We start from the raw sequence: 24,951 nt of genomic DNA on the forward strand, positions 1-24,951 counted from the left end.
TTTTAATTATTAGATTTGTTATGAATTGTTCTATTGCTGTTGTGAGCCGCCCCGAGAGGGGCGGCATACAAATCTAATAAATAAAAATAATAATGAATAATGAATCTAATAAATAAAATAATATAATAATGAATAGAAATAAATGATAACACTAGCACTTAGACAGTTAAGCAGTTTCACAGAGTCAGCCTCTTGCCTCCAACAATCATTTTACTGGTCTCGTTGTAATGTAAGAAATGCACTTTTCCCAGTGCTGTTGCAACTTCAGATGGTCACTAAGAAACTATTGTAAGTTGAGGACTACCTGTAGCTACAACTGGGGTGTAAGAATATCTGCTCTCTGTCTCCCTCCCTTCCTCCCTCCAGCTGCTACATCCTTAATCCTCGTAAACTCCCCTTACAATATTATTCCTGCTAGATCTTTATGCTCGGGCAAGTGTTTGAGAGCGAAGGCGCCGGGGTCTTTAAGCCATGGAGGGCTTTACATATTTTGCTGCAGATAAATGGGACATGGAGCTTTTTAAGGAGGGCTGATCTTAAAAGTCTGCGCTTGGATTTCGGCCCCAGCTGAACAGATAAAGGAACGAGGGACCAGTAGGTTCTCAGTCGCAGGATGGTTTTATGGAAGAAAAAAAATAAAGAGATTTAAGCTTTGTATCTATATTTGCACACACACACCCTTGTATTTTATACACAGTTACTTTATCAAGGTTGACTCAGGCTTCCATCTTTCCAAGGTGTGTAAAATGAGGACCCAGACTGTTGGGGGCGAGAGGCTGACTCTGTAAATTGCTTAGAGAGGGCTGCAAAGCACTGTGAAGCGGTATATAAGGGTCCTTCCTTCCTTCCTTCCTTCCTTCCCTCCCTCCCTCCCTCCCTTCCTGGGTAAACTGAGGACCCAGATTGTTGGGGGCAATATGCTGGCCCTATGAACAGCTCAGAGAGCGATGTAAAAGCAGTCTATAAGTACTATTATTCTTCCTTCCTTTCTCCCTCCCTCCCTTCCCTCCTTCCGTCCATCCATCCATCGCGCAAATTGGATGGAATGCATTATTGCAACCTAACTCTGCCTCTGCCAGCAGTTCGATCCTGAGTGGCTCAAGGTTGACCAGTCAATTGCAAAAGGCCGCTTTACTGGGATCGGCAAACATAATTCGCCGCTACATCACGCAGTCCTAGGTGCTTGGGAAGCGCCCGACTGGTGATGAAATACGAAATCCAGCATAGTGATCTCGTTTGCTGTGTTATTATTATTATTATTATTATTCTGAAGCATAACACACCAGACATTGTGATCATGGAGAAAAAGAAAGTATGGATCATCGACATCGCAATCCCAGGAGACAGCAGAATTGAGGTGAAGCAGCTAAAGAAATTAGTGAAATACGAAGATCTAAAAATCAAGCTGCAACGACTCTGGCATAAGCCAGTGAAAGTGGTCCCATTGGTACTTGGCACACTGGGCGCAGTACCAAAGATCTCAGCGGACGTTTGAAAACCATTGGAATTGACAAAATCTTCTTCTGTCAATTGCAAAAGGCCGCTTTACTGGTATCGGCAAACATAATTCGCCGCTACATCATGCAGTCCTAGGTGCTTGGGAAGCACCCAACTGGTGATGAAATACGAAATTCAGCATAGTGATCTCGTTTGCTGTGTTGTACTGACATAATAATAATAATAATAATAATAATAATAATAATAATAATAATATAATAATAATAATAATAACAACAACTATTATTATTATTCTGAAGCATAACACACCAGACATTGTGATCGTGGAGAAAAAGAAAGTATGGATCATCGACATCGCAATCCCAGGAGACAGCAGAATTGAGGAGAAGCAGCTAGAGAAATTAGTGAAATACGAAGATCTAAAAATCGAGCTGCAACGACTCTGGCATAAGCCAGTGAAAGTGGTCCCATTGGTACTTGGCACGCTGGACACAGTACCAAAGGATCTCAGCGGACATTTGAAAACCATCGTAATTGACAAAATCTCCATCTGTCAATTGTAAAAGGCAGCTTTACTGGGATCGGCAAAAATAATTCGCCGCTACATCACGCAGTCCTAGGTGCTTGGAAAGCGCCCAACTGGTGATGAAATACGAAATCCAGCATAGTGATCTCGTTTGCTGTGTTGTACTGACATAATAATAATAATAATAATAATAATAATAATAATAATAATAATAATAATAATAATAGACAGCAACAAAAGATCTCCTGGTCCATCTAGTCTGCCATAATATTTTCTGTATTTTATCTTAGAATGAAGATATGTTTATCCCAGGCATATTTAAGTTCAGTTCCTGTGGATTTACCAACCATGTCTGCTGGAAGTTTGTTCCAAGCATCTACAAGCTATTGCACATTACCTGTAGGCATTTTTGGACACAGGACGTGGGTCAAACTTGAAGAAAAGTATGCACATGTGTTACAGATGGAGGGAGAGTTGAGCTTCTTTGCAGAGATGGTCAGTCAAAGGTCATCCTTCCTGGTGCCTGCCACAAATGAAACGCGGACAGCTGGTTAGACTGGGAAATTGTAAGTTCCATCCCGGTTTGTGATCCTATTACTCACTCCAGGTAGTCCTCAACTTACAACAGTTCACTTAGTGATCTTTCAAAGTTACAACACAGCTGGGAAAAAAATGACACGACCGTTATTCACACTTATGACCACTGCAGCCTACAGTCACCCCGACAAAATTCAGACACTTGGCAACCGGTTCATAGAAACATAGAAGATTGACGGCAGAAAAAGACCTCATGGTCCATGTAGTCTGCCCTTATACTATTTCTTGTATTTTATCTTAGGATAGATCTATGTTTATCCCAGGCATATTTAAATTCAGTTACTGTGGATTGACCAACCACGTCTGCTGGGAGTTTGTTCCAAGCATCTACTACTCTTTCAGTGAAATAATATTTTCTCATGTGGCTTCTGATCTTTCCCCCAACTAACCTCAGATTGTGTCCCCTTGTTCTTGTGTTCACTTTCCTATTAAAAACACTTCTGCCCTGAACCTTATTTAACCCTTTAACATATTTAAATGTTTTGATCATGTCTCCCTTTTCCCTTCTGTCCTCCGGACCAGTGTTTCCCAACCTTGGCTACTTGAAGATATCTGGACTTCAAGTTGCCAAGGTTGGGAATCACTGGCTCCAGACTATACAGATTGAGTTCATGATTCTTTCCTGATAATTTTTATGCTTAAGACCTTCCACCATTTTTGTAGCCCGTCTTTGGACCTGTTCAATTTTATCCATATCTTTTTGTAGGTGAGGTCTCCAGAACTGAACACAGTACAGTAGTCCCTCGCTATATCGCGCTTCACCTACCGCGGCTTCACTTCATCGCAGGTTTTGAAGTCAGCGTTGGCACAGATACGGCGCTTAGAAGTTTGGAAGGGCAGGACAAGTGCTCAGCTCATGCTCAGAGAGAAGCTTCATTTGAATCATTTCACCACACAAACAAGCGCTAAAATAATTCCAGCGTGACTCCCGAATGATGAGCGGGGCGGGGACTGAGCTCCGGCGGAGGCCCGTCCCCTCGTTCAACCCGCCTCGCCAGTGCCGAGAAGGCAGCCTTTGGAGGCACGCTTAGTGGTTGGCGGCAGCGGCGGTGTGCTTGGGGTTGTAGAAAGAGCTCCCGGTAGCGCGCGAACGAGCGAGCGCGAGCAAAGAAAGGAACGCGATGCGGTGGGGATTTCCAGACTGGGCTTGAGGGCGGAAGAGGAAGTGCTGGGCGGGTGGAGGGGAAAAGAAAAAAAGAAAAGAGAGAGAGAGAGAGAAAAAGAACCAGCCGGGGCAGCTCACCAGGGACTTTCCAGCCGGGGCAAGGCAAAAAAGACAACGTTTGGCCGAACTGCTGCAAAGAACAGCAGTGGGTCGGGAATGCTCGGGGCCCGCGATTCTTTTGTCCCCCTCCCCTTCTTTTCCTCAGGCGCAGAGTAAGTACTAGTGGGGGGAAAAGGTTAGCCGTTGCTCGCCTCCAGGCATCCGGAGCTGGTGGGAAGGAGGATAAATTCCCCATCGCGGATTTCACCTATCGCGGCCGGGTCTGGAGCGTAACACCTGCGATAGGTGAGGTCTTACTGTATTCCAAATGTGGTCTCACCAGCGCTCTATACCGCGTCTGGGAGGTGCGCCAAACTCAGTCGTTAACACATTCCTTACATAACCCCTTTTCATTACCCAAAACATAGGCAGTAGCTCACTGAATACTTTTGCTAGTACAGAAATCCAGCACAGAATGTCTCTTGAGGCAGAGATCATGATTTTTAGAACTTCTTTTCAAGCACGCCACAGTTTCTCGGCTCTTCTATGGAACGAATGTTGAGGATCCACACCCCCATTTCCCACAACCCTTTCCTTTGTATTGCCTGGAAGTGACATCACACCTCAAAGAGCTAAGGCCATGAATTAAGACCTTTTACTCGCCTTCCAGCCATCCTTCTATAGCATGGGTTAATCCAAGAATTTTCCCCTAATATGTCTTCCTCACTGTCTGACAGTGACCAATCTCCCATTGTCGCATCAGCCCCCTCAGACGCCCCCCAGTCACTGTCTTCCTCACTCTCACCCTAATCTTCTTCTGGCAGACCCCCTGGCCAGGGTACCCTGAGGGGCCTGGCCAGTGGTGGGCCCCAGCCTCAACGGTGGGGAACGCCATTCCGGGGGCGGACATGTAGCATGTAGGCTAGAACCGGTGGCGATGCCAGGCATGCACATGCGTGCACGCACCATCGGTGCTTCCTCGGACCTACGCCTGACTTGCCCCGCCATGAGCGTTGCCTTCCTCTGCTATTCACCCCTTGCTCACCTCTTGCACCGGCTATCCCACTGCCTGTGCTTCTGCCGTTTGCCCCGAGAGCGAGAGGCGAGCGCAGCAAGCGGGCAGTGGGGGGGCAAACGGCAGCGGGCAGCAGCGAGCGGGCACTTACTTTTTTGCCCATTTCTGGGTTTTTTTGCTTCTGCACATGCGCAGAAGCGAAATAAACCTGGAAATCGTGTGTGCACGCACACAAGGGGGGGGGAAGCAAGGCACGCTCCCAGCCCATTCCAGTAGGGCCGGGAATGGCAGCCCGCTCCTGGGCCTGGTTCATCCTCTTCAGAATCAGAGCTGGACAAGGATCACTCACAACAATTATGGTCCCGTCAACTAAACAATGCTGCTTGGTGGGACCCAGGGGAAGAGCCTTCTCTGTGGCGGCCCCGGCCCTCTGGAACCAACTCCTCCCAGAAATTAGAATTGCCCCCACCCTCCTTGCCTTTCGTAAGCTCCTTAAAACCCACCTCTGCCGTCAGGCATGGGGGAACTGAGATATTCTTTCCCCCTAGGCCTTTACAATTTTATGCATGGTATGTCTGTATGTATGTTTGGTTTTTATATTAATGGGTTTTTAATCGTTTTTATTATTGGATTACTATTGTACACTGCCTTATTATTGCTGTTAGCCGCCCCGAGTCTCCGGAGAGGGGCGGCATACAAATCCAATCAATCAATCAATCAATCAAGTTCAAAAACTAGCTATACCTGACTCCTATCATTACCAAACCAGGTTTAAAGATTCTGGCCACGTGTGAACGGTGCGACCTTGTAGATTGGAGCCTCGCGAGCGAGGCTTGTTAAGTCTTTCCCGTGCTGCCCCCACTGGGAACAGTACCTTGTAATAACACAACGGTGTGCACTTTCATCTCCTTCCAAGTGAAAACAAGGATTAAAATGCGAGTAACTGAAACAATCACCCGTACATCTCCCAGACAGCAAAGAGCTTGGCTGTATCAAGAGCTTTCCAGAATGCAGAGATGCAAGGGGGAAAATGAAATCAATAGCTGAACTCCAAGCAGCTCGGAATAATTGACTTAACCTTGCCCCAGTGAGCGATGATCAAGCGGTTTTATCGAAAACAAATTAAATTACTTTTATGAGCCCAAGAGTACGGCTGCAGAGGAATAAGAGAGATCTCGTCCCGTTCCTAAGCTAGGGACCCGGTGTCTCCCTTCAAGATCTGTGATTGTGAAAGACAAAAGAAAAATTGGGCAAAGATACACAGGTGGTTAGAAAAGATGATAGGGAAACATGTAGATTTCCAACCCGAACTGTTTTTAATTACCGTACTTTTCGGAGTATAAGACGCAGCTTAGATTTTGGGGAGAAAAATAGAGGGAAAAAAATCTGCCTACCAGATAATCTTTTAGTTAGCGTCAATCTGGTCAGTTTCAGCACATTATTTTATCCCCTGGTAAGGGCTTTTTAAAAAAAACGTTATTTGCAGTGAGTAGCAATGCAAAAAAAAAAAAAAAAGCCTGCAAAGACTTAGGGCTAGAAAAATATTCTTTGGAGGGAATAGCAATGAAAAGAAGCCTGCAGAGACTTTGGGCTGGGAAAAAACTCCTAGAGAGGCCCCACGGAGGCTTCTCCCCACCTTTTCCAGCCCTGTTTCCTCCTAGGAGAGTCCTAGAGAGGCCCCACGGAGGCTTCTCCACGCCTTTCCCGGCCCTGTTTCCTCCCAGGAGACTCCTAGAGAGGCCCCATGGAGGCTTCTCCCTGTCTTTTCCAGCCCTGTTTCCTCCCAGGAGATTCCTAGAGAGGCCCCACGGAGGCTTCTCCCCACCTTTTCCGACCCCCTCAAAAAGTCAAAAGCAAAGAGATGGTGGCCCCCATGGATCGGCACTGATTGAACAAGTTCCATGACATCATTGTGACAACACCAACGGGTCACTACCGGTTCAGTGGATATGGATTCATATCCTCTGATATGGGTTCATAATAGGTAGCCATCGTCTTCTTTATTTATTTATCTATCTATCTATCTATCTATCTATCTATCTATCTATCTATCTATCTATCTATCTATCTATCTATCTATTATTTAGATTTGTGTGCCGCCCCTCGCCGCAGACTCGGGGCGGCTCACAGCAGGATACAACAATTCATGACAAATCTAAATGTAATTTAAAATATTTTAAAAACCCCATTTACTAAACAAACATACACACAAACGTACCATGCATAAATTGTACATGCCCAGGGGAGGTGATTCAGTTCCCCCATGCCTGACGACAAAGGTGGGTTTTAAGGAGTTTACGAAAGGCAGGGAGAGTAGGGGCAGTTCTAATCTCTGGGGGGAGTTGGTTCCAGAGAGTCGGGGCCGCCACAGAGAAGGCTCTTCCCCTGGGACCCACCAACCGACATTGTTTAGTTGACGGGACCCGGAGAAGGCCCACTCTGTGGGACCTAACCGGTCGCTGGGATTCGTGCAGTGGAAGGCAGTCTCGGAGATATTCTGGTCCAGTGCCATGAAGGGCTTTAAAGGTCATAACCAACACTTTGAATTGTGACCGGAAATTGATCGGCAGCCAATGCAGACTGCGGAGTGATGGTGAAACATGGGCATACCTAGGTAAGCCCATGACCGCTCTCGCAGCTGCATTTTGCACGATCTGTAGTTTCTGAACACTTTTCAAAGGTAGCCCCATGTAGAGAGCATTACAGTAGTCGAGCCTCGAGGTGATGAGGGCGTGAGTGACTGTGAGCAATGAGTCCCGGTCCAGATAGGGTCGCAACTGGTGCACCAGGCGAACCTGGGCAAACGCCCCCCTCGCCACAGCTGAAAGATGTTTCTCTAATGTGAGCTGTGGATCGAGGAGGACGCCCAAGTTGCGGACCCTCTCTGAGGGAGTCAATAATTCCCCCCCCCCAGGGTAATGGACGGATAGATGGGATTGTCCTTGGGAGGCAAAACCCACAGCCACTCCGTCATAATAGGTAGCCATTGTCTTCTTTAGGGAATTCCTTCCAGGTTTAGCCCACAATTCTGGCATAATTTCCAAGAGCTCCTTCACCTTAAACATTAACCATGCTCCTCTGCCAAGGTCAGACAGGTGCTGCCATCTACTGCGCCAATCAGGTTATGGGAAGCTACAGTAATGTCTTTTTTAAACAAAAAACCAAACAGACCCACCCCCTTGATTAGAAACCAGCATTGTTTAAAGCACCTTTAAGTGACAATTCTTAAAAGATGACAACAAAGATCCGAAGAAGTCATTATAAATGACATGCTCGCCACGAAAAGACCAGACGAGAATGAGATATAAATCAAAGAGTGATGGCTACATTAAGGCTGACATTTCCAATATTTTGTCTGTCTCGCATCGCTGCTTCTTATTATCGCCCTTTGCTCCATATTTTATTTATTCTAAGTGATCAGCTTTATAGAGATCTGTTAAAAACATGACAGCTTAACATTGTTATAATAATTGAAATCTATTCAGCGCCTTGATTTGCCAGTTTGTTGTCTAAACCAATGCAAAACGCTCTATTTGAGCAGAATAGAGAACGGCGTGGTTAAGATTTTATTTTATTTTTTAAAAATGCAGCAGGCTTTGATTTTTTAAGCCTGCCTCAAAACGAAAGGGGAGGAAACAAGACAAGGGTTTTTATACCAATGGGATCAAACTAGTACAAATTTACTATTTAGCACTACTATGGTGGATAAAAAATGATGATTAAAAAAACCAATTAAAAAAGATCAGATTTTTTTGAAATTTAGATCGGATTTTTAAAAAATGCATTACATTTATTTTAATAAAATGTTTTTGGAGTAAAATCTATCTAAAGGTAATTTTCTATTTAAGATTAAATGTATCTGGAGATTAAATGTAAATAATTCTGGAGACCTCACCTATAAAAAGATATGGATAAAATTGAACGGGTCCAAAGACGGGCTACAAAAATGGTGGAAGTTCTTAAGCATAAAATGTGTCAGGAAAGACTGAACGAACTCAATCTGTATAGTCTGGAGGACAGAAGGAAAAGGTGGGACATGATCAAAACATTTAAATATGTTAAAGGATTAAATGAGGTTCAGGAGGGAAGTGTTTTTTAATAGGAAAGTGAACCCAAGAACAACGGGGGAAAGATCAGAAGCAACGTGAGAAAATATTTGACTGAAAGAGTAGTAGATGCTTGGAACAAACTTGCAGTAGACGTGGTTGGTAAATACACAGGAACTGAATTTAAAGAAGCCTGGGATGAATATATATCCATCCTAAGATAAAATACAGGAAATAGTATAAGGGCAGACTAGATTATTATTATCATTATTATTTATTAGATTTGTATGCCGTCCCTCTCCGTAGACTCGGGGCGGCTCACAACAATAACAAAGACAATGTAAGAACAAATCTAATAATTTAAAAAACACTAAAACCCCCATTATTAAAAGCGAACATACACACAAACATACCATGTATAAACTGTATAGGCCCGGGGGAAATGTCTCACTTCCCCCATGCCTGACGGCATAGATGGGTCTTAAGAACTTTACGAAAGGCAAGGAGGGTGGGGGCAGTTCTGATCTCCGGGGGGAGCTGGTTCCAGAGGGTCGGGGCTGCCACAGAGAAGGCTCTTCTCCTGGGTCCCGCCAAATGACATTGTTTAGTCGACGGGACCCGGAGAAGCCCAACTCTGTGGGACCTAACCGGTCGCTGGGATTCGTGCGGCAGAAGGCGGTCCCGGAGATATTCTGGTCCAATGCCATGAAGGGCTTTATAGACCATGAGGTCTTTTTCAGCCATCAATCTTCTATGTTTCTAATAATGAAGTTTATTCAGCATGAAATGGAGCTTCGTTATGTAGCATGAGGCCGTATATTCGGCAATATTGAGACCGTCGTTGTGTTAACCGTGGGTCAGAGGAGGAACCGCTATGGGATGACAGCTGCTCTTTAAAAATGATGATTTCAAATTGAGCTGAGTTCGATATGTAATGGGTGCATTACTTGGAGCCTGACACAAGCCTTTTTGCTAGTGATTTAAAATCATGATTTTAAATCAAATACAGTACGCCCTGTTTAGCACAGTGTTTCTCAAGCTTGGCAGCTTGAAGGTCTGTGGACTTTTCCAGCCCTGTTTCCTCCCAGGAGATTCCTAGAGAGGCCCCATGGAGGCTTTTCCCTGCCTTTTCCTGCCCTGTTTCCTCCCAGGAGATTCCTAGAGAAGCCCCACGGAGGCTTCTTCCTGCCTTTTCCTGCCCTGTTTCCTCCCAGATTCCTAGAGAGGCCCCATGGAGGCTTCTCCCTGCCTTTTCCTGCCCTGTTTCCTCCCAGGAAATTCCTAGAGAAGCCCCACGGAGGCTTCTTCCTGCCTTTTCCAGTTACAGTTTCGGAGGCTCGGGTGTGTAAGTGGAATATGGTTCTTCAGAAGAGGCAAAAAAATCTTGAACACCCGGTTCTTATCTAGAAAACTTCTTAAATAGAGGCGTTCTTAGGTAGAGGTACCACTGTACTGTATATGGGAATTTTAAAGCTAATGGTGAAATATGCTGTGATATTAAAGGTATTAAAAACCCAGAGCCAAAGGAAACTGACTGCAAAAAAAAAAAGTCGATGGATGCAATATTAAAAAGCAGGCTGCAATTTAACACCCGGTTCTTATCTAGAAAAGTTCGTAAGTAGAGGCGTTTGTAAGTAGAGGTACCAATGTAGTGTATGTCCAAAGCAAAGGTTGTAGTTAACATATTTTTTTTACGGGATAGATAGAGAAGACAGTATAAATGATTTTGGATTTTTAAAAAATCCTACAAAAACCCGTGCTCTTTGCAAGAGAGATCATGGAAGAAGTGATTTGGTTTCCTAAATTGTACAGAATAAATATTGCAGACTGAAATGAAGTGCTAAAGAACAGCTGAAATATGCAAGGATAGAGATAATTAGAAGCAATATTATGCTTAAGAACTCTTCTGAAGAGAAGCACAAGACATTGGAATTCATGCTAGTTTGTAGTGACTGGATAAAATATTCATCCATTTATAAAGTCACTATTCCACAATGTTAATTTCTAATTTCCTTTTCTGGTGACTACGAATACTTTTTAAACATATACGGGAGCTATTGTTTTCAAAGCCTGTGGAACACTGATGTTTATTTCACTGTTCAAGCCATATAAACTTTGACACGACCGGAATTACTTTATTATTTATTACTTTTATAGCCCATATAAATTTCCAGGCCTTCTCCTTTACAAATCATGCAGCAACAAAAGTAGATAATGCATATAATAGCTTAAGCATGGTATGAATCTGGCCACTGTGGTTTGTAAATCATGGTTTACGGCTCAACAGAATGTGAATTCAGCCAATTGTGCCTTAGAAAAATGCTTAAAGATCATGGTTTATATGGTGAGGTCAACATAACTATTGGTTATCCTACCACCATTCTGGACAGGCAAGTTTTATTATAGGTTGCTTGTTCTGGTTTTTATTTAGACTGTGAATGTCCTTGGCTTTCAAATACGGGCTGAATTTAAAATGCAAGAATTATTTGGAATAGAATAAAAGAGCAGAGTTGGAAGGGACCTTGGAGGTCTTCTAGTCCAACTCTCTGCTTTAGCAGGAAGTCATACACTACTTTAAATAAATGGTTATCCAACATCTTCTTAAAAACTTCCAATGTTGGAGCATTCACAACTTCTGGAGGCAAGCTGTTCCACTGATTAATTTTTCTAGCTATCAGCAAATTTCTCCTTCTTTCTTAAGTTGCTTCTCACCATGATTTAGAATAATATCTAAGATATTTAGAATAATATCTAAGAAATATTCATTCATTCATTCATTCATTCAATTTTTATGCCGCCCTTCTCCTTAGACTCAGGGCGGCGTACAACATGTTAGCAATAGCACTTTCTAACAGAGCCAGCATATTGCCCCCACAATCCGGGTCCTCATTTTACCCACTTCGGAAGGATGGAAGGCTGAGTCAACCTTGAGCCGGTGATGAGATTTGAACCGCTGACCTACAGATCTACAGTCAGCTTCAGTGGCCTGTAGTACAGCACTCTACCTGCTGCGCCACCCTGGCTCTATATTACATCAACCGAAACAATATTTTTGTAAGATATACACAAATTTCATTAAAATAGGTTCAAGCTTGTACCCTAGTAGTAATTTCACTCAACCAAGATGAAAATATTTGTTTTTATGTCAGCTATATTATCAGAAAATCTCCATATGTTATAGTAAAGAAAGGTCCTGTTTCATTGACATGTGAAAGTCTAGTTCAATCTCGATAAGAATAATATAATTTTGGATCCCTATGACTAAGAAACTAGTTTTACCTTAGGCCTTTACCACCAATTTTGTACACATCTCAGAGTCCCAGTAGACTAGGCCAGAGTTGACTTACAATTGTTTGCTTTTTTTGTGTCTAAGGAAACAATATGCAATAATGCATTTCTTAAGATGTCACAAAAGCCATAATTTATTTTCATACATTCATAATTTATTTTCATATTTTCACAGGGCATTTCGAAATTCCCTGATATTTCCCTGGCACTTCCCTGTAACTTGTGATCTAGTTAAGACACGGTCGTAGATGACATTATACCAAACGGATAAGCCGTGGAGAAATATCGGTAGGTGAGGAAGAAAAATGTTATGCCAAAGTTATGCTCATTTTTGCTTGACTCTGCCAGGCAGCGCAATCCATTTTCTTTCCCCCCATGATTTTTCCCTGAATTTTAAACATTTTTAAGTGTTGGTTATGACCTATAAAGCCCTTCATGGCATCGGACCAGATTATCTCCGGGACCGCCTTCTGCCGCATGAATCCCAGCGACCGGTTAGGTCCCACAGAGTTGGCCTTCTCCGGGTCCCGTCGACTAAGCAATGTCATTTGGCGTGACCCAGGAGAAGAGCCTTCTCTGTGGCAGCCCTGACCCTCTGGAACCAGCTCCCCCCAGATATCAGAGTTGCCCCCACCCTCCTTGCCTTTCGCAAGCTCCTTAAAACCCACCTCTGTCATCAGGCATGGGGGAATTGAAATATTCCCTTCCCCCTAGGCTTATAGAATTTATACATGGTATGTTTGTACATATGAGTGGTTCTTTAAATTGAGGTTTTTAAGATTAGATTTGTTTACATTGTCTTTTTGTATTGTTGTTAGCCGCCCCGAGTCTTCGGAGAGGGGCGGCATACAATTCTAATAAATAAATAAATAAATAAATAAATTTTAATACTGTTTGGTTCCCCCACCGACTTATACCATTTTTTTAGCGAATTCCCTGATAATTTCCAGATATTTCCCGAACCGCTGATTTCCCTGAAAATTCCCTGATTCCCCTGTTTTCCGGGTTTGCTGGACATCCTGCATACACCTACCATATGTTTGGGAGTATAAGACGCACTTTCCCCCCTTAAAAGAGGGTGGAAATGTCAGTGTGTCTTATACACCAAATACATTTTGGCCTCCTGAACCCCTATCCCTGCGTCCTATTTTAGCAAAGAATGTGCAGAGGGTTTGGAAGGCCTTCAGAGAGCTCCTGGGGGCTGGTGGAAGGCAAAAGCACCCCTATTTTGTGAAAAAATGGGCAAAAATGAGCCATTTTTGCCTCCCCCAGCCCCCAGAAACTCTCTGCAGGACCCCCAAACCCTCTGCCCACACCCTTTTTACAAAAAAGGGGTGAAAAACAGATCAATTTTTGCAAAAAACTGGATGCTAGGGGAAGGCAAAAATGCCCCAATTTTTGCAAAAAAACGGGTCAATTTTGCAAAAACGGGGTGCACAGATGGTTTGGAGGCCTTGCAAAGTGCGCCTGGGGCCGGGAAGGACAAAAACTTTTTTTTTCTTACTTACCTCTTTGAAATCTTGGTGCGTCTTATAGTCCAAAAATAAGGTAATTATAGTTGGTTTGGTCCCATCCACCCTGTGACAATTCAGTGAAGCAGTGGATTTGATGTGCTGGAGGCTCTGGATGGGAGTTAGCAGGTTCAGATGTAACGCCAATAAGACAGAGTGGCCGTGGGCACTGCCTCCGAAAGATTATACTGACTGTCCATCCTTGGTTATGGGGGGTGGGGAAATGACCCTCCTCAAAATGGGTTTGCAATTTGGGTATCCTCCTAGGCTTACAGCTAATATTAGACCAACATCTAATAGCTGTAGGTAGGGGGGCCTTTGCACAGGTTCGCCTAGTGCACCAATTGCGACCCTACTTGGATCAGGAGTCTCTTCTCATAGTCACTCATTATTTCTTTATTTATTAATTAGATTTGTATGCCGCCCCTCTCCGTAGACTCGGGGCGGCTAACAACAGTAAAAAGACAATATGAACAAATCTAATATTAAAAGTAATGTAAAAAACCCCAATTTAAGAAACCAATCATACATACGGACATACCATGCATAAATTTTATAAGCCTAGGGGAAGGGAATATCTCAATTCCCCCATGCCTAACGACAGAGGTGGGTTTTAAGGAGCTTACGAAAGGCAGTGTTCCCTCTAATTTTTTTGGGGGGTGGGCGGAAAAGTATAGTGTCTGAGCGGCAGTCCCTTCGGGACTGGGCGGCAGTCTTTCCCTCTCATTCTTTCCCTCTCGGCTTCTGGGCAGGTTTGAAAAACTCTGAGTTGATGATGATTTTTAAGTGAGCCATTGCTCACTGCTCAGCTTAGGGGGAACTATGGCAAGGAGGGCGGGGGCAATTCTAATCTCCGGGGGGAGTTGGTTCCAGAGGGTCGGGGCCACCACAGAGAAGGCTCTTCCCCTGGGACCCGCCAAACGACATTGTTTAGTCGACGGGACCCGGAGAAGGCCAACTCTGTGGGAGCTAACTGGTCGCTGGGATTCGTGCCTTTGTCACCTCACCCTTAGACTACTGGAGTGTTTCTCAATTATTTTCTATTATGCACCCCCCCCCCCGGAAGAAGTAAACACTTCGAGCGCCCCTAGCTCTCTGGTGGGACAATTGTATGCAATATTTGGCACGTTTTCGCTGAAAAAACTCAAGCGGCTTATCAGGGGTGTAATGTGTTTAAGTGACGCCTTAATTTTTGGGGCTTCATGCTGTCCTGTGCCAACATTTTTAGACACAATAAACATACCGGTCTTTCCTCGGCTCCCATCGTACTCACTCAGTAAAGCCAAGTGCTACATATTTTCTCATCTTAGCTTTCGGGAGACTTACGTTTGTCTCATTATCTCCGTCTCTCTCCTCCTTTCTTTTCATCCCTGTTAAATATTTTTCTATGGTGTGTCTTAAGGGTTTGTTATATGCTCAGTGCTCTGTGTGCTATTGTTCAGTGCAATCCCCGCTTCTCCCTGCAGCAAAAAAGCATGTTCGTGCGCACACCCCTGGCATTGCTGCGTGCCCCCTATTGCAACATGCTCTACATGGGATTACCCCTGAAGAGTGTTCGGAGACTACAGTTGGTCCAGAATGCAGCCACATGAGCTCTTGTGGGTGCACCTAGCTACACCCACATTACACCAATCCTCCATGGACTGCACTGGCTCCCGATCGGTCTCTGGATGTAATTCAAGGTGTTGGTCATTACCTTTAAAGCTCTACATGGCTTCGAGATCTTCTTCGAGATCACCTTCTATCACATAGCTCCCAGCAACCAGTAAGGGTCCACAGGATTGGTTTTCTCTGGGTCCCGTCACCTAAACAGGGTCTTCTCTGTGGCCGCACCAACTCTGAAATCCTCCTGAGATCCAGACTTCCTCCACCCTACTGGCCTTCTGGAAAGCGGTAAAGACCTGGCTATTCCGACAGGCCTGGGGCTGTTGATCTGATGATGATAATCACCTAGATCCAGCCATACGTGTTATGCATGGGTTTTATTGTTTTATTTTAACTGTTTTTAAACTGTTTTTATAGGGTTTCCCCCCCAGTACCTTGGATGTTATTGGTTGTGAGCCACCAAGAGTCCTTAGGGAGTGGGTGGCGTACAAATGTAAACAAACAAACAGACAAACAAACAAACAAAAAACCCCAAAAGACAGAATAAAATTTCTATCTGCACGTTTACCTATTTCCCTGGTTTGCTGATAGAAAGCAATTAGTCTTTAATATCTCCTTAAGTTTTCCTACTAGGGCAGTGGTTCCCAACCTTTTTACAAGCCAACCAATCAGGTGTTTACAGTGGGAATGTCCTTCTGATCTTCCTGCCAAACAGCTTAAAGCTCTGTTGGGAGAATTGGCGCTAGACTTATGGTTGGGGTCACCACCATTATTAAGGGGTTGCGGCATTAGAAAGGTTGAGAACTAATGCCTCAGGGAATGAGCAGCATACAAATTTGAATGAATGAATAAACAAACAAACAAATAAATAAATCAGAAGACTGAGGGCAGAAAAAGACCTCATGATCCATCTAGTCTGCCCTTATATTACGTCCTGATAAGGGACTTGTACAAATTACCAGTTTGTTTGGAGACCAGTGCTCTTTGCTATACAAAAAGAGGGCTTGGTTTAAGTGAATTTTCATTATAAAGAACATTGTTTTCAAACGTGTGTGTGTCTGAAATTTGTACCTGTGAATTTTTGGGAGGAGTCTACCAGAGAGCCCGACAGAACATTTAATGATGTTTGTTTGTTGTTAGTTTATTGTATTTATTGTATTTATATGCCACTCACTCCAAAACGGATTCTGAGCGGCTAAATAAATACAAACATCGAAGATTGACAGTAGAAAAAGACCTCATGGTCCATCTAGTCTGCCCTTATACTATTTCCTGTATTTTATCTTAGGATGGATATATGTTTATCCCAGGCATGTTTAAATTCAGTTCCTGTGGATTCACCAACCACATCTGCTGGAAGTTTGTTCCAAGGATCTACTTTCAGTCAAATAATATTTTCTCACGTTGCTTCTGATCTTTCCCCCAACTAACTTCAGATTGTGCCCCCTTGTTCTTGTGTCCACTTTCCTATTAAAAACACTTCCCTCCTGAACCTTATTTAACATATTTAAACGTTTCGATCAAACAAATCTAAAAGACAATAAAATTCCCAACTGCACATTTACTACTACAGTACTACTACCCATGTTTGCTGATAAAAAAGCAATTAGTCTTTAATATGTCCTTAACCTTTCGCACTGGGGTGGGGTGGAGTGAATAAAAAAAAAAGAACGAACAAAACAGATTATCTTCCTGTTGTAGCCAAAAGTTGCTTTGGGAAAATTGTCACAGTTGCCTTGAAGTGTTTCAAACTAAAGATTACATTTGTTTCACAGGGTAAAAGAAGTTACTGTACAGGAAGCTGCCATGTTTTTCAGGAAATGTGATTATTTAGCAAATAGATTGGACCAGAATACCTTTGGAACTGCCTACTACCGCATGAATCCCAGCGGCTGATAAGGTCCCACAGAGTTGGCCTTCTCCGGGTCCCGTCGACTAAACAATGTTGTTTGGCGGGCCCCAGGGGAAGAGCCTTCTCTGTGGCGGCCCCGGCCCTCTGGAATCAACTCCCCCCGGAGATTAGAACTGCCCCCACCCTCCTTGTCTTTCGTAAATTACTCAAGACTCACTTATACCGCCAGGCACGGGGGAGTTGAGACACCTTTCCCCCCAGGCTTCTTTATATATTGTTTCATGTTTGGTATGAATGTGTTGTTTGGTTTTTAAATATATGCTAGGGTTTTATATGTTTCTTTTAATATTAGATTTGTTTTGCTATAATATTGTTTTTATTGTTGTGAGCCGCCCCGAGTCTTCGGAGAGGGGCGGCATACAAATCTAATAAATAAATAAAATAAATAAATAAATAAAACAACAACAGTGGCATAGGGTCCAGAATTTAAATAACTGAGACTCAGAATAGGATTGCATGGCCATAATAAAATGATTCAAGAGCAAGCTGCCTTCTACGCGATTGGATTTATTCCCAAATAAGTAGGCACCAGATCAGGGACATAGTAACAGGAGTCCGTGTAACTCGGAATAGCCTACACCAGCTAGCAGAAGCCTCTCAAATTACAGGTAGGCCTTGATTTACAACCGCTCATTTAATGATAGTTCAAAGTTTCAATAGCACTGGGGAAAAATGAGTCACAGCTGTTTTTTACACTTAGGAAGTGCAACATCCCCATGGTCACTTGAGCAATGCTCAGAGCTTGGCAACTGATTCACGTTCATGTGATCTGCTTTTGTGACGTTCCAACAAGTAAAGTCAATGGAGAAGCACAGGTTCACTTAACAATTGGACGTAACAACTGTCAACCTAACAATTGCGATGGTTTGCTGGCAGCAAGAAAGCTGTTGAGGCCTGGAATTAGGTTGATTGTTATTCATTATTATTATTAGACAGAAGTACGGTTAGTCGCTGGGCAAAGAGGGTGAGGCCATTAGAGGTAATTCGCACAATGCAGAAATGGCTTTTTTCAGCACCATTGTAAGTTGGTCAGTAAATTATTATTATTATTATTATTATTTATTAGATTTGTATGCCGCCCCTCTCCGTAGACTCGGGACGGCTAACAACAATAATAAAACAGCATATGCCAAATCTAATATTTTAAATAATTAAAAAACCCTTATTAAAAACCAAACATACACACAAACATACCATGCATAAATTGTATAGGCCTAGGGGGAAAGGAATATACTCAATATTGCAAGTATGTATGGGGTTTTTATGTCACTACTATCTTATTGTATTGATGGTTAAGCATAAAACGTATCAGGAAAGACTTCATGAACTCAATCTGTATAGTCTGGAGGACAGAAGGGAAAAGGGGGACATGATCGAAACATTTCAATATGTTAAAGGGTTAAATAAGGTTCAAGGGAACACAAGAACAAGGGGGCACAATCTGAGGTTAGTTGGGGAAAAGATCAGAAGCAATGTGAGAAAATATTTTACTGAAAGGGTAGTAGATGCTTGGAACAAACTTCCAGCAGACATGGTTGGTCTATCCATAGTAACTAAATTTAAACATGCCTGGGATAAACATATATCCATTCTAAGATAAAATACAGGAAACAGTATAAGGGCAGACTAGATGGACTTTTTCTACTGTCAATCTTCGATGTTTGTATTTATTTAGCTGCTCAGAATCCGTTTTGGAGTGAGTGGCATATAAGTACAATAAATACAATAAACTAACAACAAACAAACATCATGGGGGAACTGAGATATTCTTTCCCCCTAGGCCTTTACAATTTATGCATGGTATGCTTTTTTGTATGTATGTTTGGTTTTACAAATAAGGGTTTTTAGCTGTTTTAGTATTGGATTTACATGCTGTTTTTATTACTGTTGTTAGCCGCCCCGAGTCTGCAGAGAGGGGCGGCATACAAATCCAATAAATAAATAAATAAATTAAATAGGACAATTCGATGAACAATCCTCACTTAGCAACAGAGCTCAACTAACAGCAAACAAACAAACATCATTAAATAGGACAACTCCCTGAACAATCCTCACTTAGCAACAGAGCACAATTATAGTCGTAAATTGAGGACTACCTATATGAGAATGAGAATCTTTCCTAGTCCCTACAGGTTGCTTGGAAATGACTCTGAAACCCACTTAATAACCCGATTCTTTATTTACAATCTATACCCTTTCTGTTATGTTAAGAAAAAGATTTCAGAATTGTCCCACTCTGCAGCTGAAAGCATCTCATCTCTTCATTCCTGTAATAATGAGAAGTTTTCAGATTTGCAAGATTTTGTCAATGTAGCCTCTCTCTCTTTCTCTCTCTGCTCCATCTCCCAAAGCCAGTCCCACACATATCTTTTACAGGTAATGAAATATCTACAACTAACCAATCAAAAATTGCCAAGGACTCCACACAGTATCAACAATTAGGCTAAGCACACCCATGGCTTGACTCAATAATTAACTTATTTATCTGGGTTTGCACAAATTCTGCTAAACCCGTCATGCCAGTCTCTTAGAGAGGCTAAAACACATGGTTCAGTCACCCATCAAGCAATTTAACCCACGTATCCTACGATAATCCATTCTAATCTGGTGCAAATGTGAATCCCAAACCAGCCCAACTTTATTTTCAGTGTCATTAAGAGGCCACCGAGGACAGATAAAAACAGGATGCACTGACTCCTCCGAAGAAAGTCTATAATAACAGAACAAAAAACATACACTGCTCAAAAAAATAAAGGGAACACTTAAACCACACAATATAACTCCAAATAAATCAAACTTCTGTGAAATCAAACTGTCCACTTAGGAAGCAACACTGCTTGACAATCAATTTCACATGCAGCTGCGAGAGCAATCATGGGCTTCCCCAAATATGCCCATGTTACACCAACACTCCGCAGTCTGCATTGGTTGCCAATCAGTTTCCAGTCACAATTCAAAGTGTTGGTTATGACCTATAAAGCCCTTCATGGCACCGGACCAGGGTATCTACGAGACTGCCTTCTGCCGCACGAATCCCAGCGACCAGTTAGGTCCCACAGAGTGGATCTTCTCCGGGTCCTGTCAACTAAGCAATGTCGCCTGGCGGGACCCAGGGGAAGAGCCTTCTCTGTGGCGGCCCCGGCCCTCTGGAACCAACTCCCCCCAGAGATTAGAACTACCCACACTCTCCTTGCCTTTCATAAGCAACTTAAAACCCACCTCTGCTGCCAGGCATGGGGGAATTGAGATTCTCTTTTCCCCTAGGCCTTTACAATTCTATGCATGGTATGTATGTATGTACATTTGGTTTTTATATTAATGGATTTTTAATCATTTCTAATATCAGATTACTATTGTACACTGTTTTATTGTCGCTGTTAGTCACCCCGAGTCTCCGGAGAGGGGCGGCATACAAATCCAATAATTAATTAATTAAATAAATAATATTCAGCTTTGTATAGAACAAAGTATTCAATGAGAATATTTCATTCGTTCAGATCTAGGATGTGTTCTTTGAGTGTTCCCTTTATTTTTTTTGAGCAGTATATATTTCAGAGAAAGCCAGCACATTTGCCTGTATCCCAAAGGTGCTTTTTTTTCAAGAGGCAACAGGACTTCCTGGTTTTTCTCTGAAGACATTTCGCTCTTCATCCAAGAAGCTTCTTCTGTTTGCTTCTCCATCCAAGAAGCTTCTTGGATGAGAAGCAAAACGTCTTCAAAGGGGAAAAAAACCCCCAGAAAGTCCTGTTGCCTCTTGAAAAAAAGCACTTTTGGGACAACTGTGACCTGGATGACTGAGAATCTCCATCGACATTGCAATAAAATAGGACAAAAGGCAAAAATGCCTTTTTGGCAAATTAGCCCTTCTCAGAAAACCCACAGAGCTCACATTTAACCCAATTGCTACATTACCCATTTTCTGGATCTGGACCCATTTTGTTTTAAAACTCTATTTTTCCCTTTTGAATTCTTGCAACTTGCTTTCAGTATCTCTTATTTTTCCATTGAGACACATATATAATCCAAGACACTGCTAAACTTCCCAGCCTGGAAGGTGAAGGGATATATAAAGCAACTGCTTTTGCTTCCTAGTATGTGAAGGTTACATGTGTATGTAGTTTCTAGAACCTCTAAGTTTATAGTCAGGGCTGTTCAGATGAGAATCCGTTTTATAGAACATATTGGGGTGGCATGCAAAGGAGATGAACTCACTTAAGAATATTTTATATCAGTATGTCTAAAATAATCCTTTGCATGAGTTATATTCTCATGTTTTACTACTCAATTTTAGCATATTATACTGCATTTAACTTATTTATTCAAATTCCCTCTATTTTAGCCAATTTATTGTATTTTAACCAGTCACAGTTTTATGACGGCCGATGTGGTCCTTTTCTTCGCTTTGATATGGTCGATTGACTAATCAAATAAAGTTGATTTGATTTGATACAGTATCTCTTATGTATTGGATTTTTAAAAAAAATATGTATAGAATAGACTAGAATAGATTTTTATTGGCCAAGTGTGATTGGCACACAAGGAATTCTGTCTTTGGTGCATAAGCTCTCAGTGTACATAAAAGATACATTTGTCAAGAATCATAAGGTGCAAACATTTAATGATAGTCATATATAAATAAGCAATCAAATAAGACCGGACTATCATCAGGACTGCCTTCCCAGCCAGGGGTGGGCTGCTAGCGGAAACGCTAAATTGGGTTTTCCGCCGCGGCTTGTGAGTGCTAGCGAGGTCAGCGCAATTTTGCTTCTGCACCTGTGGAGGTAGCAAAATCGCACAGAGCTGCAGGTGCGCCCGTGTTTTGGCAAGGTTTTATGCTTCTGCGCATGCCAAAACATAGGTGCACCTGCAGCTCCATGTTCGATTTGCTACCTACACAGATGCAGAAGCAAAATTGCACTGGCCCTGCTAGCACTCACGAACCGCCGCTGCGAGCCCTATTTAGCGTTCCGGCTAGCAGCCCACCCTGCTCCCAGCGACCAATAAGAACACACAATCGGCCTTCTCTGGGTCCCGTCAGTTAAACAATGTCAGCTGGTGGGCCCTGAGGAAGAGCCTTCTCTGTGGTGGCTCCACATGGAACCAGCTGCCTCCAGAGATTCGTACCCTTCCTACCTTACCAGCTTTCCGCAAAGCTGTAAAGACCTGGTTGTTCCGGCAAGCCTGGGGCCGGTGATGACTGAGACATCCGGCCATGAATGACAAATGACTGAGAGAGTACTGTACATGTATTTTAAATAAGGTTTTACTAATGACTGTTTACACTGTTTTAGAAATTGTTTTGTAATGTTTAGAATGTTTTAGATTGTCTTAGAATTTTTTTTTTTCATTTGCTGGAAGCCGCCCAGAGTCCTTCGGGAGTTGGGTGGCGTATAAATATAATAAATAATAAATAAATAAATCATATTAGGAACCAGTCAATATAAATTGTAAGCATACAAGCAACAGAGTTAAAGTCATTAGTGGGAGGAGATGGTTGATGGAAAGAGGAGAAGATTAATAGTAGTACAGTATACATCCAGAGTCATCATTATATGCAAGATTACAGGTAGTCCTCAATTTACGACCGCAACCAAGCCCCAAATTTCCATTGCTAAAACCAAGGCAGTTGAGTTTTCCCCCATTTTACAACATTTCCTGTCAAGGGTTAAGTGAATCACTGCAGTAAAGTTAGTAACACAATTGTTAAGTGACAACTGGCTGACTTCCTTTGTCAAGGTCGTTAAAGGGAATCCCATGATTCCCAGACACTGCAACCATCAGTTGCCAAGCATCCATATTTCTTTCTTTTTTAAAAGTTTTTTTAATTGTTTTTATACATTTAAAACAGAAAACATCTATTTGCAGATCATCGCCCGTTTTTAGTATACAATTACATTTTGTCTTTACTCCTATAACACAGAAAAATGAAAATAAAATAACAGGAAGATGAGAAACTTATTTTCATCCAAAAAGAAAGATATTAAGATAGCAAAAGTTGTGAGCGTATACATATATTTACAATAAGCCAGTTGAAGAGAAAATTATCAGATATTTCATTACATCTTTAGTCTGAAATTAACTGTCATTCTGTCATATCTTTTTTGAATCCACTTGTGCCATTTCTCCCATATTTTAGCAGAAACCAAGCACCAGGGATGCTGCAAAGGTCTTTTAAGTGAGGGGGAAAACGGTCCTAAGTCATTTGTTTTCAGCGCTGTTGTAACTTGAAATGGGTCCATACAGATGGGATCATTGCCACACAACACCCTAGGAGGTAGACCGATAGAAGGGATCCAAAGTCGTCCAAGGCTGGGGGTAGACTTCAACCCCGCTCTCCCTGCCCTTAGTCTCTCCCCCCCACCCCGCACAGCGAAGATTTCATACCTATAAACCCATCATCCCCAGCTATAGAGGCCAGGAGACATTAGACCTTTACGGACTACAACTCCCACAATCCCTCGTCAAGGAGTTTCAAGCGAAGGGGTCGATGGGACTTGAAGTCCACCATGTCAGCCTTCCAAACTGCCCCGACTCCTTGCTCCCGTCAGACCCCGCGGCGCGCCCCAGACGCTCAGGGACCCGGTTGCGGCTTTTCGGGGCGCCCAAACTCACCCTCAGCGGCTCGAGCGGTGCCTTCAACTTCCACCCAAGCGGCCGCTTCCGGGCCGCGCCAACCACAATTAAAGAAGGAACGCCCTGATTGGCCTGCCACGCCCACCTCCGAGCGCGCGCGTGCGCTCCAGGCCGCATCGACCCCCTCCTTTCTCCTCCCGCCCCGCCCCCTTGGTGCTCCACGCCAATTAAGATCTCTTTCCCACCCACCGTCGCTATGGAGACGTCGCCGTTCCGCTTGCTTTCCTGCCCTCCTTCCGCCGGCGTTCGCTCTCTTTAACTCGCTCGCTCGCTCATCTGGCACGGCTCTTCCTTCTCTCGCTCGCTCCTCCCTCCTCTCCTCTCCCTTTGTCGAACGAACCTTTTGTTGCCCCTTGCAAGGAACGCTTTGCAGTTTGCAGGGATCAGCAATTTTGCATTTTATTCTATTTTGGCATTTTAACATTGCATTTTATTTTATTTTGGCCTTTTAATTTTGCATTTTATTTTATTCTTGCATTTTAATTTTGCATTTTATTCTTGCATTTTAATCTTGCATTTTAACCCCCCCTTTTAAAAAAAAAGAACGAAATCTCAGGAATGCAATAGCCTTGGGGGGATTTTTGCAGGTCAATTTTCCCAATGCACGTGGGGCGGGTTAACACCCCCCAAAACACCGCCTGGCTGGGGCAGCTTGCTTAGCTCAGCAGACGCACCGTGCAAAAGCCCCCCCCCCCAGGCACCAGCGGCTATAAATATTCCAAGTCCCGCCCTTGTACTATTGATTTTTTAAAAAAAAAATTTAGCCTATTCGTCTAGCCTTGCGCTGCAGGGGGAAATCCCTTCCCGGGGCCCAAGACCCCCCCTTTATTTCCCACCCACCTGGTCAAACCCTCCCCCCTCTTCTTTGCACGCCGCTTGGCTTCCCACGACCTTGCTTGGCTCGGCTCGGCTTTTGCAGTCTCGGCTGCAGGGTCAATTAAAGAGAGAGCCGCGGTGATGCTCCAGGTGTTTGCGGCTGGCATCGCCCCAGGTGCATCCTCCGCCCTTCGCCTGTCTTTTACCGGGTCCCGCCTGGGCGAAGAGACCTTGCCACGCATTAACCCGGGTGTATGTGTGAAGACTCCCAATGGATGAGAAACCAACCGGGGCTTGGCTTGGATTGCGTCCCTCTTCCCCCCAAGCCTCCGGCCAACGC

The 24,951-nt window shown here is 43.3% G+C and overlaps 1 protein-coding gene across 1 annotated transcript in view; it reads right to left on the minus strand.

Annotated features, from left to right (window-relative positions):
* TANGO2 (transport and golgi organization 2 homolog) overlaps positions 1–23,943 on the minus strand; it is a 71,091-nt gene extending 47,148 nt beyond the window's left edge. The window contains exons 1-2 of the mRNA XM_070762729.1: positions 23,775–23,943; positions 2,382–2,507 (exon numbers count right to left, since the gene is read on the minus strand). Coding sequence (XP_070618830.1) covers positions 2,382–2,437 — 56 coding nt within the window. The 5' untranslated portion in view covers positions 2,438–2,507; positions 23,775–23,943. The remainder of the gene's footprint in view (positions 1–2,381; positions 2,508–23,774) is intronic.
* Positions 23,944–24,951: the final 1,008 nt, after the last annotated feature.

The sequence above is a fragment of the Erythrolamprus reginae genome, chromosome 10 (genome assembly GCF_031021105.1).
Source record: "Erythrolamprus reginae isolate rEryReg1 chromosome 10, rEryReg1.hap1, whole genome shotgun sequence".
Classification (NCBI taxonomy): Eukaryota; Metazoa; Chordata; class Lepidosauria; order Squamata; family Dipsadidae; genus Erythrolamprus; species Erythrolamprus reginae.